Source organism: Tachypleus tridentatus, chromosome 7, assembly GCF_004210375.1.
Source record: "Tachypleus tridentatus isolate NWPU-2018 chromosome 7, ASM421037v1, whole genome shotgun sequence".
Lineage (NCBI taxonomy): Eukaryota > Metazoa > Arthropoda > Merostomata > Xiphosura > Limulidae > Tachypleus > Tachypleus tridentatus.
Window position 1 is genome coordinate 100,845,402 of NC_134831.1, and position 22,252 is coordinate 100,867,653.

The 22,252-nt window shown below is 31.9% G+C and overlaps 1 protein-coding gene across 6 annotated transcripts; it reads right to left on the bottom strand.

The window, feature by feature from the left end:
• Positions 1-1,219: 1,219 nt before the first annotated feature.
• LOC143256297 (sn-1-specific diacylglycerol lipase ABHD11-like) lies at positions 1,220-20,324 on the bottom strand. Of its 6 annotated transcripts, none has more exons than XM_076513359.1 (8): positions 19,788-19,940; positions 17,746-18,040; positions 10,779-10,908; positions 9,497-9,650; positions 9,031-9,204; positions 5,290-5,466; positions 4,160-4,344; positions 1,220-3,276 (listed from the first exon to the last, which is right to left on the bottom strand). In XM_076513359.1, the coding sequence occupies exons 4-8, from the start codon at positions 9,545-9,547 to the stop codon at positions 3,123-3,125; spliced, it is 741 nt and encodes a 246-aa protein (XP_076369474.1). In that variant the 5' UTR covers positions 9,548-9,650; positions 10,779-10,908; positions 17,746-18,040; positions 19,788-19,940; the 3' UTR covers positions 1,220-3,122. The 6 variants fall into 6 exon arrangements, with proteins under 6 accessions (XP_076369474.1, XP_076369473.1, XP_076369470.1 ...); XM_076513358.1 differs by having other exon boundaries at positions 10,675-10,908; XM_076513355.1 differs by lacking the exons at positions 10,779-10,908; positions 19,788-19,940 and adding an exon at positions 20,149-20,324.
• Positions 20,325-22,252: the final 1,928 nt, after the last annotated feature.

Genomic DNA, 22,252 nt, shown 5'->3' on the forward strand with positions numbered 1-22,252 from the left:
AATAAAGATTACTATTACATTCACTACCACAAATTAAGTGTACGTCACTATATTTGAAATTCTTCTGTCAGTATAACTGTTATATAAAAAATAATTCTGTGACCTGTCACATATTTGAATGGTACAAGAGTATTTCAGTTGTATGTGTGATTTATATGACAAAGGACACACGAGATGTAAGTAACCTGTGCATTACAGTTAACTTTATTAATGTCAAAAATGGAAGTGAAACAAATCCCCATGAATGACAGTTCAGATTCCCTCTAATCAGTTTGAAGTGATGGTCAAATACTGTATCACATACCCTTATTTAGGTAGTAACAGTAAATGAAACAGCTACATCCAGTAAAAATTTCAATGAAAAGAAACTCCAGGACTGAGGTTTCATAAGATTTGTTAACTATGAATGTGAAACTTCATAATATTTTATATTAATATTATCATAAGGCAATTAACATGCCCCCCCATAAGAGTTTAATTAGACTTGTGTATATTTATTATCAATGTATTGAGTTTGTATCATGAATATATAAAAATTAAATTTTCAACAAAGATTATTGCAAAAAAGAAAACTGATAAGTGAAAAAACACTTTGGAATTGAGACTTGAACCAAGGACCTCTGGTTATTCACCACACATTAATAACCTCTAGATCTATGCTTTTGTGTAGATTTGTGCTGTTATCTCATGGAAATATTTATTCAAAATTGCAATGCTGGTTTGCCCAGAAACATTTTATTAAAATATAACACATAAGTAAGCTTGGCTTTCTTCAAAGATACTCTCTATGAATATTCATTGCAGTGTCTTTAATTTAATGGTAATAAACTTGTTACTGACTACAACTTAAACTTAGTGTGATTTATATCTGTTGTAAATATGAAACATTGCACCTTAAGTTTAGTATTTCCTGAACACTAGTTAGTAGTGTTAGAATATTTTGACACCTCCATTGTGACCTCTAATTAACCAGTGTTTGACTTCAGTAACAGTACTGTTTGGTGGACTAAGTAAACTTATCAGTAGTTTTCTTCAATTACAATTAAATACCTCAACACAAATATGTTTGGAATACAAGGTGTAATATCATATCGACTTTATCCAATAAATAATTGACAGAGTGAGTCTTTCTGTAAACATTCCCAGAGAGATAATGTACAAACTCTTTGAACATACCACTGCTTTATGTTAGGCCTTCTCAAGAAAACCACAGGCTTAATTTGAATTTTTGTTGTTCAACAAATTAGCACATTTATTGTATGTAATTAATAACTTAATCTTTGATAATTACTCGTTAATTAAAGACAAGTTTACATTTCACAAATATTCCATTCATACTGTTACCAGGAAGTTGCTGATCAGCATAAATGAAACAAATTCTGTTTACATAAGCATAAAACCCTAACTCATTTTTCCAATAATTACTTTAAACGTAAATGTATAAAAACAGGAGTAGAAAATACTCCATTACTCTGATAAATCTAACTTCACTATTTATACTGGTGATCTTACCTTCTCCCAGTATTCCAGGAAATTACACTGTCTGAAAACAGACTATCTTGATTACAAAGATAATCACTTGCAGAACTGCATATCTCCATCTGTCTAGCTATGCACAAACATATATATCACTAAATTAATGCTATTAGACAAGTATTACAGAAATTCACTAGAACCCAATTAAAAAGTTAGAATAAGTGCTACTTAAAGTAAGAAGTACTAGATTTTGTGTATAAAGTCAGTCAAATAAAATCTATACACTAGTGAAGCTGGATTTTGCTTTATATACTGTTATAAAACATCCCGTGTATATATATATTGGAACCTGCCTGTACAATTCTGAGGTGGAAATCTTTAAACACATTCCACTGACTAAACTAAACTACTACAAAAATACAGTGGCCAAATAATTTTATTATTATGTAAATTAACATACTAAAATTTGAGGGGTTAGCAGTATTCTTACAACCCAAAACAACAGACTTAAGTGTTATATCATTCAAACATACCAGCTACACTTCTAGCAACGTGAATACATTGGACAGTACGTACAATGATACTTAAGTAAGTTTCTACATATGGAATTAGCAATTTCTGTATCCAGAGTGTTTGGCTATTGGTTTCTCAGACTTAATAAATTTGTTTTGGTATTTTCTACTTTAAGTCTCTTGTTAATAACATTTAGGACTCATTAATTCAAAACAATGAATGCAGATATACCTTTTGAACTCTAAGTTGCACATAACAGTCAGACATTGGATGATATTCAAATTTGGTATTGTGTACATTACAAAGAATGTTTATAAAAACAACTAACTAGTAATATTTCCACAAAAGTATAAATTACTTCTCACTGTAATTACTCTATATATAATATGCTCTGTGGCTGTGCTTCATTAGTAAGTGTTCAGACCAATAGCTGTGATATCATACATGGAAGGTTGTAGTAAATTAGTAATAAAAACTGTTCAAGAAATATGACACTGTTAATTATATTCTCGACAATTTAAATATGTTTTACTATGGGATGGGCAGAAAAACTGACAAGTGGATTGTTTACAGAATAATAACTGAAAGTAATAAGATTTATTTCTTTAGAAATTACATTAACTAAATGATACCAAACTAATGACTGAACAATATTTGTTGAGTTAGAATTATGATTTTTACTTAAATTTGATATCTAGAGTGTACGTTGTCACATGAAAGGTACTGACAAGATATATTTTTACGGGTACAGTTATTTTCAACGTATCGTTTTTTCTTTTATAGAAGAAAATAGATAAAGAAAACTGTAATTGTATCTTGATCAATAAAGAGTGACGTGTCTAATAAAAATGGTTACTTGCAGCCCTGAATTCTATAATTAATTAACTGACTGAGGGTGGGCCATAAGATTTATAAAATAGATATGGATTCTACTATAATCATTTTAACAGGACAATATATTTAAACATGTGGTATTAAAAACAATACCTTATCCTAGCATTTCCTAAAGTGTGGGACATATCCCCCAGGAGGATATAAGAGATTAGGGTAGAGCCAATATACAATGATACAAAATTAACAGGATTTGGGGAAATGTTGCCTTAATCCTTCACCTTAGGATTCTTTGAAAACAATCAGCACTTTGTTTGATCTTTGATGTCTAGAAACTCTAAAACAGCATCCAAAAACTGTGCTGGTCTCTCTGAATGAACCCAGTGGCCAGCTTCCTCGATGTATAACATCTTGGCCTTTGGAAATAGTTCATGAATTTGTTCATGATCTTCCTTCCTAGAAACAATTGGTTATTAGTAATATTGTAAAGAGTCTTACATGAACCATTTAAATACAGAACTAAAAACAACATTATTCTTAGAAACTGAAGAAAATCATAAAGCTTTGACAACAGAAAAATAAACAGATGATGCATAATTACCTTTTAAAAATTGTGACGTAATTAAATCAAACCTACATGCAGCAGGCACTATTTTGTAATGAGCAAGTATTGTTCCTTAGTAGATTAGCCCTTATAAACAAGGTTAAATGTTTCACTTTTTGTTTTGAACAGTTTCTTTGTAACTTGTCCTTAAAATGATTGGGTAATGTCTGACCACTAAAACTCATTATAACTGTGCATTCGACTAACATTAAAGGAAAAAGGGGAAAAAATTATTACATAATCGAGGGAACAAAAGACAAAGTAATAAATGAAAAACTAACATGTTTTCTGATGCCTTTATTGGTGAAACCATGGTTGTTAATAAATATTTATGAAAATGTACAATTGTCTCTGTCTATTTCCTCAGTTCTGTAATTATCAAGTTTTGGCATGTACTGATGGTTTCAAGTATCAATTTAAAAAATTATTTGTTAGCTTTAATTTCTTCTGGAGTTTAAATACACATGAACATGTATTACTGTACTATTTGGTGTAATTATTGATAGTTTTATAAAGAAATGTTATAATCTTTGACAGCCACATGTTAATACCAAATGAGTTTGTGAACTTGTTTTCATCAGTATCATACCCTTAAAGACAACAATATTTCAACTTCTCAGATATAAACAGAACCACATATTGGTGCATATAGTAAGATCAAAAATGTTATCTTCCTACACAAAGCTGAACTACACCTCATATTACGGTCATGTAAATAACATATTTAATCCTTACCTGACATAGCTAGATTTTCCCCCACAAATGAATAAAGTTTCTCCACTGTAACAGTCACTAAACTCTGGAAATGTTGCAAGATCCGTAAAAAACTTTCTTTCCAAAGCATCCACATTAACCCGCCAAGTAATCCCATTTTCACTTGCTATCAGGTTTGTGAGTATAAACTGCCGAAGCCAAAAATCCTGGTAGAAAATGTGCCATCATTACAGACCTCAAGATTCATGTATTTAACTTTTTAACAGTGGGAAGCAACAAGTAAAAACCAAAAACCCCTTTCACGTAGCAGTCGTTATTTCTTTATTGTTGTTCTGACTTGTACCAAACAAGAAGGTTACTTTGAAGAACCTAACCTATATAATTTGAAACTGGACTATATGCCTTGTACTTTTTACTTTTATGTTTCAACATTGCCAGTTATTACCAGTTTTATCTTTATGTTAATGTAAATTTTAAAATAAATTCATTAGTATAAGAACCAATTCAATGTGTCTGTTCTTTGAAAGATATCAGCCAGTGATGATACTTATCTCCTGAGTCAAATCTATAAGAGAAGACGTAGAAGACAAAGTATTGAGTTGTAGCCTAATCCTTCATGAAGATACAATTCAGAAGTGATTCTTTTTCTTAATTCAAAAGGTTTAACAATAACCATGTGTAGCATGACCGCGAACAAGTTTACCCATGTTCATGTCTTTGTACAAGCTCTCAAAACACTTGAAATAGTTTTACGACAATTGCTTAGGACTTTTCAATGTAACCTTACAAGTTTGTGTTGACACATGGTCATTACCACCAAGTAACTATGTGGATTACTGAGTTACTAATTAATGTCAATTTCATAATCTAAAGGATCTAGTAAAAGTTAAATTAGAATATCAAACAAGTTATTATGTTTATTTTAAAATCTTAGAAATAAACATAAAGTAATACTTTTGAAGAAATGTATAACATGATGTGAAAAGGTTATTAAAATACCACATGCTGGCACTTGAAAAATAATTATTGACCTGATGTAGGAAAACTAATTATTTTATATCAATAAACTGAAATCACAAGAATAAAAGAAAAGGGAAAAAATAAAAATTGTTGCATTATAATGAACAAATTTGGGTAATATCCATACTTACTGGGATTGATGAAGAAAGTACATTGTCAAGTATTGTTCTGGCTCTCGTGACAGGTATGTCATCTGATAGTTGTTCAGTGGCTAATCTCATAGCTTTTAAATACTGGAAAATCTGTGAGCCCTTGTTGCTGTTCACTGGACTCACATCTACAATTACTAGCTTTTCCACCAGATGGGGCTATAATTGGTAGAATAATTACAGTTTTATGTTATATTTGACTGCTTAAATTATTTGAAAATTATGATTAATGCTGTCTAGCTAGGTATGGTAGTAAAAACAAATGAAATTGTTAAAAAAAATTATCCTGGCTTGAGCTTGGTGCCAAGTCCCTTGGTTCATGCTAGGTCTCGGAAGCTGATGCTAGTTACTAATAGCTTCAAGCCCCATGTACACACATTCTTCAAATGAAACTTTTCCTTTCTAATTGTCATCACCTTTCTTGAATGAAGTGACATGGTTCAACACAATAACAATTATACATCTTACTAATAAGTATAAAGACACCCAGTTGAGAAGGAATACTAAACAAAGTACACAGGATTACCATCAGGGCATCTCTAGATGTTGGCTTCTTGAGATGCTTTATAAGCAAGATGGACCACTCATGCTCGATAGAGTTCACATTCTCTCCTGGTCACAGGAGAGTGATAATGCTTTGAGCCTTCCTTCTGACTGAATAAAAAATATACATGAAAACACTGTCTTATATAGTAAGTTAATCATTGATAGACATTAGAAAACTTTACTTGACAATTATGAAATATGAAGTAACAACGATTATCACATTGCATATTACAAGTTCTGATAGTCCATCTATCCAAATAACACCCCACATGATAACAGAAATACCACAGCATTTGTAGTGATTTGCAAATAGTTTAAAGAAAATACCTGGACGACAGTGAGAAGCCAAAAAGTATCCATTGTTTGAGATCTATGAAATTATGGACTTCTTGTAAAATATTAATGTCTAAGAAATGTAGTAGCATCTGATAACATCTGTGATGCCCACTACTGTCAATGTATGTTACTTCCTGGAGTGAATAGTGGCTTTTATCTGCCCACTTTGCCATTGTAACCATGTTATGAAGATATCATCCGATATTATTTGGGCACACTTGCATCTGTCTTGTAACAATGGCAGCTTTATTACAAGGGTCATCGTCCAGACTTCTTTTTACAGAACAAAGAATTTGTGCTATTGGGAGTCCTTCTGCCTTGAGATCCAGGCTCAGTTACCAAGCTATCAGTGCTTCAGCCCCAACAGATGAAACTCCTCATTTGAATATTAAAGTAAGCTTAATAATTATTTTGTACCCTTCTTGTGGTATACAAATTTTTGTTAAGCACCATATAAATATATATATATATATATACATGTCACATATTAAATCACCAGTGAAACTTCAAACTCGTAATGAACAGTACATATTTTAAGTTACAGAGAGAATTAAAAATCAACACAGTCAGACAATTGTTGAAGTTATTGAATGATGAATAGAGTATTACCCCTTCATTTAGAATAAATTCTACCATCATCAGATTTGTTTAAAAGCATATAAAATATTAACGATAACTCATTTTCAGTATTTAATATATACTTAAGATGTGGATGTCTCGCATATTAGTTATTAGGAACTTTCAGATATAAAATGCTGTTTAGTGTACAGTTTTGTTTATTAATTTGTTTATAATTTATTGATGTCAATGCTATGGAGATTTCTATAAGGTCTACATGACAGATGTATAAATAGCTGCAACTAGACAAATGGAAACAGAGTAAAAATAAAGTAATGTGAAAGAGAAGTACAGTCTGGAGAAAATGTAAAGTTAACCAGTGTGGAAGTCTAATGGTTGATATGTTAAAGTGAGGTCAACAGTTTGAAAGAGATAAGGGAAATAATAGGTCTTATCAAAGGGTGTTCTAAACTAACTGAACCCACCTGTCTGGACTCTGACAAAAGACAGATGATTATGGGAAGTATGAAGATCAGACAATTATTAGGAGTTCAAGATGCAACTGTAGTAACTTATGTGACAGCATAAGTGAATTATACATGGATACTATTGCAATAAAAATAAATAAATAATAGTTCAGCTTGTCCAGTGAATTTTGAAGTAACTGAATTAGCCTAAGTGGACTTTTGATGCAAAGAACTGTATAGTGTTTAAGATACAGCTGTGATCTCCAGTGTGTAAAGAATTTTTGTGCAAACGTTTGACTTGTTTCAAACATATATTATTTTAAAAAAAACAAGTGGAGTGCATACTGTTTGTTTATTGCCAAATTTATCACCAAAAAGTCACAGACACCTACTATAGAAGAATTCCAAGCTCAACACACACATATATGGATATTGCTTTTCACTTTATACAACATGATGCAGCTGTTTCATATGTGAGAATAAAACAACTGTTCTTTTAACACATATTCTTGATAACTGAGAGGATGTACCATATTTTTCTTATTGTTTAGTATAGCCATCAGCTGAAATTATCAGTTGTTAAGTGACAACATAGCATGAGTTCAGGATCTTTAGGATGCTCACAATTTTTCACATAAATAACACATGAAGGAGAATGGTTAAACTTAAACCACAACATTAACACTAGAAATAAATGACCTTATAACACCAAAGTGTTGTTTTTATTCACACTCATCATTTCACTTTAAAGCTTCTTTAGGATTATTCCACAAAAGCACAAACTGTAATTAATGGTAAAAACTTCATATGATTTAAATAATAAATTCTACTCAAAGCTGTGAAAGTATATAACTTGAAAGAAATGTTTAATTGATTCCATACATTGTTATTAAGGTTCTATTAAATGTGAAAGAAACAGGCCTTTACAAAATAGTAATAAACGTAAGGATTTTTACAAAGAAACAGGCCTTTACAAAGTAGTAATAAACGTAAGGATTTTTACAGAAAGAAACAGGCCTTTACAAAGTAGTAATAAACGTAAGAATGTTTACAGAAAGAAACAGGCCTTTACAAAGTAGTAATAAACGTAAGGATGTTTACAGTAAGAAACAGGCCTTTACAAAGTAGTAATAAACGTAAGGATTTTTAGAGATTATTTTACTTTTGTTCAGTAGAGGGAAGTGATTTCCAAACTTCTTTTACTGAAGACACCCTAACCCACTAATAAAGGTAATCTACTTTATTCATACAACATCCCTGTTGACACATGTAATATATTTTGTAGAGTTCTTTTATATTCCTAATTAATTTTAATTTGATGAAACTCTTCCAACAAATGGTAGTGACATAGTTTGAAAACCACACTAATATAATGGAAAGTTAAGAAAAGGTAAAATGAAAGAATAATTGATTTTTCTCAATGATTTATGTCTTGAAAAATATTCATCAAACAAATTCAGCCTTTTATGAAATCTGTTTCATATTTGATCATTTTTTCAACTGCAAAACCAAGTGAAATTCACTTTCACATACAACCAGTACTATTACTGTTCATAGAAATCCTTAACATTACAGTAATCAAACCACGAAATCCTTAACATTACAGTAATCAAACCAAGAAATCCTTAACATTACAGTAATCAAACCAAGAAATCCTTAACATTACAGTAATCAAACCAAGAAATCCTTAACATTACAGTAATCAAACCAAGAAATCCTTAACATTACAGTAATCAAACCAAGAAATCCTTAACATTACAGTAATCAAACCAAGAAATCCTTAACATTACAGTAATCAAACAAGTTTCTGACTCACTTTTTTCAAGGCCAATGTCATGGCAGTTCTCCCTCCCATACTGTGTCCAATAAGCACTACTTGGCACAAGCCCATGTTATCCATGAAGTATTCAGTATCAGCTGCCATGCTGTGATAATCCATCTCCTCTGTGTGAGGGCTATCACCATGGTTTCTGGCATCTAAGGCAAATACCTTTGAAAATGTTCAGTCAGACTTGTGATCAATTTGTTTGCATAACTAAAAGATAACAAACTCAATCTGGTTAGTAATTCACTTGGACAATTTTCACTTATTAAAGAAAAAGAATATTATGAATATTTTTATGTTTCAAAAATTTTCATGGTTCAGTTTGAAGAAATTTTATAATTTTTCAAATATAATTTTGAAAAATTCTGAGAATTAACATTTACCAGAAAGTTATAAAAAAAAATTTATTTTAAACAAATTTCAAATATCAGAAACATAACAGGACACAAAAACTTACCTTTCTACCACTCTTTAAAGAAATAACTTTTGCCATAGTTTTCCAATTCATTTTGGAACCCAGCAAACCATGGAGAACCACAACTGGCTGACAATGTTTTGGAACATCTCTTGTACTTTCATAAGAAGCATACGATAACTTGACCGGGGTTATCCTATGAAGCAAACAGTGGTCAACTTCTGATAAGTTTTTTTTTTTTATAAAGGATAAATTCTTTTAATAACACACAGATCACAATTTATTTGACTTTTTTTTCTCAGTTTCAACAACTTGCAGTTTGAATCTGTTGAGAACCAATTGTTCTAAAAATCTAATACAGACAAAAAGAAACAAATTAAAATTAATCAAACTTAAATTCTTAACTAGTCACCAACCATTAAGTACTTAACAGATATGTATTTACAGTGTGGTTGTAGTAACTGGAAATCGACTGTTGTTGTAGTTAGTAGCCGAACAAGTCTTAATGTTACCTAACCATCACAACCTCATTCTAAGTACTTAATGACCCAGTACAGCCTTGGATTTTGTAATGAATTAAGAAAAATTTAAAGGTAGACCCAAGTTAAGTGGATAATACATCAGAATTCTATAAAGAATACCCTGGATCAGACTTAAGCTACTGCAAGCATAGAAATAATCCTTCTCTAGACTTCTCTCAATATGGCAATAAATTAGCAGTCAAAACACAATATAAAACAAGTTTGTATTCAGTGAGGATCAGAATGAAGGATTTCAAACACTATCTGGAAAAAAATTAGTGCTTATTTTAAATTATTTTTAGGGTAAAATTTAGGCATTTTTAGGGATGCCTATGATTTTCATAGTGTATTTTTTAAACAAATAGCAGTAAATAAACACAATTTATTTTGCTTATTCACTGTTTTTCTCTGAAACTTAATATTCATTACTATTAAATATTAAAGTTATATGGAACTATACATTGTTGTTAGAAACTTTTCAAGTTGATTATATATTATAGAATAATGTAAAGATATGGCTAAGGATTCTTCTAGAGTAGGTATCTGTGACTTGTTAGCAATAAATTTAATGATAAATGAACAGCACACACTCCACTCCTTTTTAAAATTATATATTTGAAACATTAAACATATATATAAAAATTCTTTACAATATTTTTCTCTATTTTGTATCTTAAAAGCTATACAATTTTCTTTTACTTGTCAAAAATCCACTTAGGCCAATTCAATTGCTTTAGAATTCAGTTGACAAGCCAAGCTATTTTTCTCTGTTTCCTATGCAACAGTATCTGGGTATAACTCACTTATCCTGTCATGTGAGTAACTGTGGTTGGATCCTTAACTTCCAATCATCTACTTTTTCATACTTCCAAATAACTGTGTGCCTTTCCACAAAAGTCTAGACAGGCAGGTTCAGTTAGTTTAGAACACTATCTGATGAGATAAATTTTCTTTATCACTTCCAAGCCATTAATTTCAACCAATATATAAACTGTTAATATGAATGACATGAAACAACAAGTATCCATTGGTTACCATTACATTAAAGAGACTGGGAGTGTGAGCTCAGGTGAAGATATGAGTTAGAAGTTCACTGGACAAACTGGCTAGAAACAGAAGTTGAATTATATATATAATTAAAAGCCAATGAAGAGATATATATTTAAACAGAAATATGCACCAAACAAAGTTTTCTATATACACCTTTTTTTACTATAATAGAAATACACAATATTATCACTAATTAATATCACACTTAGGTGATTATAACAGTGATCTAGCACATAACTCAAAACTTATTTATAACCCAGCATTCAGTATTTAAACTTTAGTAACAATAATAAATCAATTAAAAAGAAAAATCACTAATTAATATCACACTTAGGTGATTATAACAGTGATCTAGCACATAACTCAAAACTTATTTATAACCCAGCATTCAGTATTTAAACTTTAGTAACAATAATAAATCAATTAAAAAGGAAAAACACTAATTAATATCACACTTAGGTGATTATAACAGTGATCTAGCACATAACTCAAAACTTATTTATAATCCAGCATTCAGTATTTAAACTTTAGTAACAATAATAAATCAATTAAAAAGGAAAATCACTAATTAATATCACACTTAGGTGATTATAACAGTGATCTAGCACATAACTCAAAACTTATTTATAACCCAGCATTCAGTATTTAAACTTTAGTAACAATAATAAATCAATTAAAAAGGAAAATCACTAATTAATATCACACTTAGGTGATTATAACAGTGATCTAGCACATAACTCAAAACTTATTTATAACCCAACATTCAGTATTTAAACTTTAGTAACAATAATAAATCAATTAAAAGTTTCACAATGTGGGAAAACACTTAGGTTGAAGGAGTCTTTATAAAATGAATAAAACCCTACCCAAGGGCAATTTTACACTTGAAGAAGATATCCCCATCTGTTTATAGAAGTTTCATGTTTTAAATTAAATGATACAAAATGGGTTTATTATATATAAATAATTTGAACTTAACTATATGGATACACCTGACCAGAACATAATGTTCTTTCATAAGTGTAAGGATTCTCTTTTTATTCATAACTTCATTTTTAACAAATTCTTTATTCAATATTAGATAAAATTTGATAATATTTTTCATGTTAAAAAACTACAGAAAAATGCATTGAAAATATAAAATATAGAAAAACTTTTTTAAAATCAAGGTAATAGAATTTTTCACTTAATTTTGTACCAGTTATAAAAACAGGGCATAATATGGTAATCCTATCTTTAGGTTAAATGAATAAAATTTAAAATCAAACAAAATTTATCTGCAATCCAATGTAAGCCTGTTTTATATATTGTAGTCCATAATGGGGTATGAAACTGGACCTAGAACTAGGGTTACCACGTTTAAAATGGGGTATGAAACTGAACCTAGAACTAGGGTTACCATGTTCAAAATGGGGTATGAAACTGGACCTAGAACTAGGGTTACCATGTTCAAAATGGGGTATGAAACTGGACCTAGAACTTGGATTACCATGTTCAAAATGGAGTATGAAACTGGACCTAGAACTCAGGTTACCACATTCAAAATGGGGTATGAAACTGGTCCTAGAACTAGGGTTATCATGTTCAAAATGGAGTATGAAACTGGACCTAGAACTAGGGTTACCATGTTCAAAATGGGGTATGAAACTGGACCTAGAACTTGGATTACCATGTTCAAAATGGAGTATGAAACTGGACCTAGAACTAGGTTTACCATGTTCAAAATGGGGTATGAAACTGGACCTAGAACTGGGTTTACCATGTTCAAAATGGGGTATGAAACTGGACCTAGAACTAGGGTTACCATGTTCTCATATGCTTAATTTTTCTATCCTTCTAAGATACCTTGACATTTAATGTGAAATAGTTACATAGTTTAAAGATAGCTGAAAATGGTCTAAGCACATGGAAATGTTGTAAGAAATGTGATTTGGCTTAAAAACAAATGCTCCTAATGTTCAAGACAATGACTGCGTAACTAATTACAATTATTTGGACAACAAATTTTGTATTTCTCAACTGTTCAACAAATTATATAATACTTGTATTTAAACTTGTAGCATCTTAAAAGTTAAATCTGTATTTTCATGTAACCAGAATTTCTATGCCTAGCTTCATATATGATAAAAACAGTTGTACAACAGATAAGTATCTAGAGCAACAATCATATTAATTTAAACTTAGAGATTTACAGTTTCATTTAACAAACTACTACTGGTTATACAGTAGATCTTCTGAATCACTGCAATGTAAATCAAACTTATTTATGTGACCAGAGTTCATGAAATTAAAATATCCACTTGTTAAACTTGTGACTTTCACATGTTAGACATTACATTGTAGTCCAAGTAAAAGTGAACATATTTTCAAACAGAGCTATAAACAATTCTCTACAATAAATACAACTAATAGATCAGTCAGAAACTGAAAGGAATTCTTAGTTATAATATTCCAAGATTAATTGTATACTTGGTTATATAATTCTTAGTGATACCCATTAATATCACAACTAATAAACTTCCTTTGTAAACCAGATAATAAAAAAACAAACCTGCAACAGTTGAGGTAACTGATATTCAGAAGTTGCCTTGATCTAAAAACACAAACTTACAAGGTGTTGTGGCAGTAATAAGAACTGTCAATATGAGGTTATGATTGTTTTTTATTAAATCAAACTTCTAAAAAAAACATCCACACTCATATCAAAAATTATATTTGTTAAAATAATATATCATTCTCTTAACAGTATAAAGTACTTCCATATAATAGTTATCAATACTGCAACTTCAGTTATAATGACTCTTGACTACAGTTAATTATTTGAATAATAATTCTGGACAAAAGGAGGAAAAGTCTTATAGTTACAGTCATGTGTTTTGTATATAAAACTTTTTTAAACATGAATCTAATATACACTTATTAACTTTATCACTTAATCTAACCAACAATAGTTATTCTCTCCATGGGAATAAAAGAATGCCTTACCCATCTGTATAATTACTATTGTACAATAAATACAATGAAAAGCTCCACTTTTTTGATCTAGACAAACATTACCAGCACGTTTTGTCATCTAGACACAAGCATTACTAACACGTTTTGTCATCCAGACACAAACATTACCGGCATGTTTTGTCATCTAAACACAAACATTACCAGCACGTTTTGTCATCTAGACACAAGCTTTACCAGCATGTTTTGACATCTAGACACAAGCATTACCGGCATGTTTTGTTATCTACACACAAGCATTACTAACAAGTTTTGTCATCTAGACACAAGCATTACCAGCATCTTTTGTCATCTAGACACAAGCATTACCAGCATGTTTTGTCATCTAGACACAAGCTTTACCAGCATGTTTTGTCATCCAGACACAAGCATTACCAGCACGTTTTGTCATCTAGACACAAGCATTACCAGCACGTTTTGTCATCCAGACACAAGCATTACCAGCACGTTTTGTCATCTAGACACAAGCATTACTAACATGTTTTGTCATCTAGACACAAGCATTACCAGCATCTTTTGTCATCCAGACACAAGCATTACCAGCATGTTTTGTCATCCAGACACAAGCATTACCAGCACGTTTTGTCATCTAGACACAAGCATTACAAACATCTTTTGTCATCCAGACACAAGCATTACCAGCACGTTTTGTCATCCAGACACAAGCATTACCAGCACGTTTTGTCATCTAGACACAAGCATTACTAACATGTTTTGTCATCTAGACACAAGCATTACCAGCATCTTTTGTCATCCAGACACAAGCATTACCAGCATGTTTTGTCATCTAGACACAAGCATTACTAACATGTTTTGTCATCTAGACACAAGCTTTACCAGCATGTTTTGTCATCTAGACACAAGCATTACTAACATGTTTTGTCATCTAGACACAAGCATTACCAGCATGTTTTGTCATCTAGACACAAGCATTACCAGCACGTTTTGTCATCTAGACACAAGCATTACTAACATGTTTTGTCATCTAGACACAAGCATTACCAGCATGTTTTGTCATCTAGACACAAGCATTACCAGCACGTTTTGTCATCTAGACACAAGCATTACTAACATGTTTTGTCATCTAGACACAAGCTTTACCAGCATGTTTTGTCATCTAGACACAAGCATTACTAACATGTTTTGTCATCTAGACACAAGCATTACCAGCATGTTTTGTCATCTAGACACAAGCATTACCAGCACGTTTTGTCATCTAGACACAAGCATTACTAACATGTTTTGTCATCTAGACACAAGCATTACCAACATGTTTTGTCATCTAGACACAAGCTTTACCAGCATGTTTTGTCATCTAGACACAAGCATTACCGGCATGTTTTGTTATCTAGACACAAGCATTACTAACACGTTTTGTCATCTAGACACAAGCATTACCAGCATGTTTTGTCATCTAGACACAAGCATTACTAACATGTTTTGTCATCTAGACACAAGCATTACCAACATGTTTTGTCATCTAGACACAAGCTTTACCAGCATGTTTTGTCATCTAGACACAAGCATTACCAGCATGTTTTGTCATCTAGACACAAGCATTACTAACATGTTTTGTCATCTAGACACAAGCATTACCAGCATCTTTTGTCATCCAGACACAAGCATTACCAGCATGTTTTGTCATCTAGACACAAGCATTACTAACATGTTTTGTCATCTAGACACAAGCATTACCAGCATGTTTTGTCATCTAGACACAAGCATTACTAACATGTTTTGTCATCTAGACACAAGCATTACCAGCATCTTTTGTCATCCAGACACAAGCATTACCAGCATGTTTTGTCATCTAGACACAAGCATTACTAACATGTTTTGTCATCTAGACACAAGCTTTACCAGCACGTTTTGTCATCTAGACACAAACATTACCAGCATGTTTTGTCATCTAGACACAAGCATTACCAGCATGTTTTGTCATCTAGACACAAGCATTACCAGCATGTTTTGTCATCTAGACACAAGCATTATCAGCATGTTTTGTCATCTAGACGCAAGCTTTACCAGCATGTTTTGTCATCTAGACACAAGGATTACTAACATGTTTTGTCATCTAGACACAAGCATTACCAGCATGTTTTGTTATCTAGACACAAGCATTACAAGCATGTTTTGTCATCTAGACACAAGCATTACTAACATGTTTTGTCATCTAGACGCAAGCTTTACCAGCATGTTTTGTCATCTAGACACAAGGATTACTAACATGTTTTGTCATCCAGACACAAGCATTACCAGCATGTTTTGTCATCTAGACACAAGCATTACTAACATGTTTTGTCATCTAGACACAAGCATTACCAGCATCTTTTGTCATCCAGACACAAGCATTACCAGCATGTTTTGTCATCTAGACACAAGCATTACTAACATGTTTTGTCATCTAGACACAAGCATTACCAGCATGTTTTGTCATCTAGACACAAGCATTACCAGCACGTTTTGTCATCTAGACACAAGCATTACTAACATGTTTTGTCATCTAGACACAAGCATTACCAGCATCTTTTGTCATCCAGACACAAGCATTACCAGCATGTTTTGTCATCTAGACACAAGCATTACTAACATGTTTTGTCATCTAGACACAAGCATTACCAGCATGTTTTGTCATCTAGACACAAGCATTACTAACATGTTTTGTCATCTAGACACAAGCATTACCAGCATCTTTTGTCATCCAGACACAAGCATTACCAGCATGTTTTGTCATCCAGACACAAGCATTACCAGCATGTTTTGTCATCTAGACACAAGCATTACCAGCACGTTTTGTCATCTAGACACAAGCATTACCAGCATGTTTTGTCATCCAGACACAAGCATTACCAGCATGTTTTGTCATCTAGACACAAGCATTACCAGCACGTTTTGTCATCTAGACACAAGCATTACCAGCATCTTTTGTCATCTAGACACAAGCATTACCAGCATGTTTTGTCATCTAGACACAAGCATTACCAGCATCTTTTGTCATCTAGACACAAGCATTACCGGCATCTTTTGTCATCTAGACACAAGCAATACCGGCATGTTTTGTCATCCAGACACAAGCATTACTAACATGTTTTGTCATCTAGACACAAGCATTACCAGCATCTTTTGTCATCTAGACACAAGCATTACCGGCATGTTTTGTCATCTAGACACAAGCATTACTAACATGTTTTGTCATCTAGACACAAGCATTACCAGCATCTTTTGTCATCCAGACACAAGCATTACTAACATGTTTTGTCATCTAGACACAAGCATTACCAGCATCTTTTGTCATCTAGACACAAGCATTACCGGCATGTTTTGTTATCTAGACACAAGCATTACCAGCACGTTTTGTCATCTAGACACAAGCATTACCAGCACGTTTTGTCATCTAGACACAAGCATTACTAACATGTTTTGTCATCTAGACACAAGCATTACCAGCATGTTTTGTCATCTAGACACAAGCATTATCAGCATGTTTTGTCATCTAGACGCAAGCTTTACCAGCATGTTTTGTCATCTAGACACAAGGATTACTAACATGTTTTGTCATCTAGACACAAGCATTACCAGCATGTTTTGTTATCTAGACACAAGCATTACAAGCATGTTTTGTCATCTAGACACAAGCATCACCAGCATGTTTTATTATTTTACAAAATAATTTCCACATTAAAATTTTCATATACTGGAAATTATTACCCTTTCTGTGAACTTTTGTGAGAGCCAATCCACGTTGTACACAATCTCCAAGCTCCGAAAGTGGGACGTGACATGTAGATGACATTGTTTTTCCAATGATTTTTTGCTATCTTGATTTCTCGTTTGTAACAAAGTAAGGGTCTGTGAAAGTTAATTTGGCATGAAAACTTCCTCTGGTTAAGCCAAACCTTGTCAGATTGAAGCCAGAATTGAGGCATATGTACAATATTCAAGAAACTTTTATCTAGTAGGTTTATTCTCAATTTTATACAGGCCATCTCTCTGATGTGATGATCTGAAATTAGAGTTTTTAGTTAAAAATCATAAGGTTTACTTTACTAATTCCTAAAAGAAAACTCAGAAACCAAAAACAATAAAATTACTGTGGGTATTACACTATATCATTATATTATATTAAACTATTTCATTATATTATATTAAACTATATCATTATATTATATTACAGTAAACTATATCATTATATTATATTACATTAAACTATATCATTATGTTACATTAAACTATATCATTATATTATATTAAACTATATCATTATATTATATTACACTATATCATTATATTATATTAAACTATATCATAGAATTTCCATGATATTCAAAATGAATTTAAACTGATGTTTAGGTCTATTTCTCATTAGTTAAAATATCTTTAATAGCAAAAATATAAATAAATAAAACTAATTAACAACAATTAGAATGTTACAGTACTTTCATAAATAGAATCAAAGTTTTAAAAACAATTCTCAAGCATAAGCTGAGTGCTGTCTCAAATTAATAACCCTGACTAATAAAGAATACAATATATGGTATTCCTGGAACATAATGTTCTAAAATTATAAATCTTACTTCCATATTGGTAAAATTCTAAACAGTTTGATAAAATGAGCTTTGCAAAACCATTTAATGACAAGAGTTATCATAAAAGAAAGGAAATATGAATTAACCTAAACTTAGTATTCTATTTCTTAGGGGATGTTACTTACCTGGATAATGGAAGAGAGGGTAAAGTTGGTATATATTTAGATTTTCATAAAGGTGTCATAGAGATGATTAAGTTAGAACATCACATTTATAACAGTTTGTGAAAGATTTGTTAAGTGGATTTTAGACAGACAAAAAACAATTCTTAAAACTGTTTCACAAACTGGATTCTTGTTTTTAGTGCCTAAATAATTAGTAACTATATCTTTTGTTTAAACTAATGACATTGAAACTGACATAATTAGTAGTTTATTAACGACATTAAAATCTTTTATATCGCTACCTATGCTAAGAACACTGAGGGAATTATAAAATGACTTGGCTCAGCTGATAAATTGGACACTGAGTTATCATTATTCCAATCACACATTTATTGTAGAGAAGAACCCATAAGAAGACTAGAAGAATGGATCATGCTACCATGTTAGTGGTAAAACTAACATAACTTCATGATGCATTCAATAAACAAACTTACCAAAAGTTAGGAATATAGTAGGGAGACTTAGTCTCGCCTGAATCATGGTTTTATCTTTTAAGAAAGAACATAGACTTACTAGATAAGACCCACAATATGGTTACTGGTATGATTCTTGGGATGGAAAGGTTCTCTTGTAGATTATATAAATTAAAATCTCTTAATCTGTTCTCATTTGAGAAAAAAAAAAAAAGTAAGAAATTGATTACATTAAGGGATCAAAAAGGCTAAAAGCCCCTCATATCTCTGCACAGAATTTTGACGACAACAGAGCCATGGGATGCAAGTTTAAAACACGTAAAAATTTTATTTTTCTGACACTGGAACACGGTGGAAATATTTTAATGGCTGAATTTCCATTGGCGTAACACGATAACGTATTACATTAAACTGAAGGGCCATGCTCTTCTTCGTATCTTATTTTCTGCCATCATTTAGTTTTACGATATAACGCGGCTTCTCCAGCATTTTTATATATTCAAACAACCAATCACGATAAACTATCATCAATATTGTAATTACAACTACAATTTACAAATAAACTATGAATAATATGATGTACATACGTATATACAATTATTGCCACCATGTAACAGTTTCAATTTCAAGTCAAACTAACAAATTATTTCTCGCATATTCACAAACACACACAGGATACCCAAATAACTTAAGCAAAGCAGACGAATATACCACTACAGCACCCTCTATTGAATAACAACGGCAAATATGAGAACGATACCATTAAAAAGATTAATAACAATTAATCAAAATCATTCAAAAATTACAATCGCATAATTTAACATTATATACAAACAAGTGCAAGAAATAAATTAGTTTGTTTGTTGTTAAGCACAAACTTACAAAATCGGCTATTCTTTGAATCTGGAAATAAAAGGTTGAAGAATTTCATAATGTCGTTTTTCATACTTGTGTTTTTTCACCAGGCAATTTTAAGTTTCATCCACATGGGTATTTGTTCTGTGTTCACATGTTTCGAATCCAAATTTCTAGCGTCATAAGTTTTCAGGCTTACTGTTGAGTCAGTGGGGATGTTCATTTTTTCAAGCAACTTCACACTCGGATATTGGACATGCTCAATGCAGATAACTGAACTACGGATTTTAGTATTGTGAGTCTGTAAACTTACCAGTATCCTACCGGGAGAAAGTGGTAAAATGAATCAGCCAAGAAGAGAAGTAAAACACACAAATAGGACATTTATGTTTTTTAGAATGTTATTCCTGAAATGCAGCACCACATCATAACCATATTAGTTAAATTTACCAATTATTGAAAACACGTTTTTAATAAACTGTTGAAAACATGATTGCAGTAACTTTTGTAAAATAATTTGATTAGCACAAAACGACACGAGGGCTATCTGCGTTAGCTGTCTTTCATTTAACAGTGTCAGACTAGAGGAAATGCAGCTAATTATCACCACCCACCGCCAACTCTCGGGCTATTCTTTTACCAACGAGTAGTGGGACTGACCGTCACTTTATAACGCCCCCACGGTTGACAGAGCGAGCATGTTTAGTGCGACGGCATTCAAACCCGCGACCCTCAGTTACGAATCAAGTGCTTTAACCACCTGGCCATGCTAGGCGAGCACTTATCGCAAACAGTGTTTTAACCTTGCTGTAGAGCCATATCTATGTATATGCATATCCTCTTCTTTTTTTTGCGCATACGCCCGTACGAAATATAGATCCTGCATTGCGATACTGTAAATTTATTGTTCACCCATAGGGTAATCTTATTGAAAATCAGGTACATAGTTTGGATTTTAAAGCATTAAAATAATTTATGCATGATGTATATACATATTCAAACTGTATTCACTTTTCCACAATTGTATCATTTATTACACCATTTTAGGGCAGCTGCAAAGAACAATAATAGTGACTAATAAAAAGTATCAACTTTACAAGTAGCATCTTTCCATACTTGCTTTGGTTTGTTTTAAATTTCGCGCAAAGCTATACGAGAGCTATTGCCGTTTCTAATTTAGTAGCGAAGGGTAAGACAGCTAGTCATCACCACCCACCACCAACGTTTCTACTAATGAATGGTAGAATATGCCGTCAGTTAATAATGCCATCACGGCTGAAAGAGTGAGCATGTTTGGCGAAACAAAGATTCGAACCCCCAACTTTTCATATTGCAAGTGTTGTTTGTTAATAACTTCGTGCAAAGCTACTCGAGGGCTATCTGCGCTAGCCGTCCCTAATTTAGCAGTGTAATACTAGAGGGAAGGCAGCTAGTTATCACCACCCACCGCTAACTCTTTTAAGAACTAATAATGGGATTAACCGCTACATTATAACGTCCTCACGGCTGAAAGGGCGAGCATGTTTGGTGTGATGTGGATTCGAAGCCGCGACCCTCAGATTACGAGTCGATGCCTTAATGTAAAAGTTCTTATCTTAAAATATAACAAAAGAAAAACTTCAAATATAAAAGTAAAAGGAATATAACATTAAAATAATTGCGCAGTATGTGTGTGTTAACAAGTACCATTTTATGTCATATATATGTTTATTTATATTATCAAAATATTATATATCGGTGTGAAACTAAAACAAATGTTAATTAACTCAATGTATCTATCTGTCATGTTTATAAATTTGTGTGCTTATTTCAATTGCCAAATCCAAATTTTGATCTGAAACTCCTTTTGTTTTGACTTATTTGTAATGTTTTACAACGGTTGTTACATGACTCAAAGCAGGACGACGCAATCTCGACAACCCTGAAGGTTTGGGGATATTCAAACTGGCAGCCAAAGTTAAAAATGGTAATATATCAACTTCTAAAAGTGACATGGTAATAATTAAGACGTCTAGACTGTTTTATGGGGTTTAGGAACTATAATTTGACATTAAAAGTACAAATATTATTAATTATTAAAACACTTTATTTTAATTATTAAAAATACCTGTATGTTCCACCTTAACTGTAGGATGAAGAACTGAAGGTCATCATAATCTGACTACGCCACAGACAGTAAATAAACACGATCATTGAT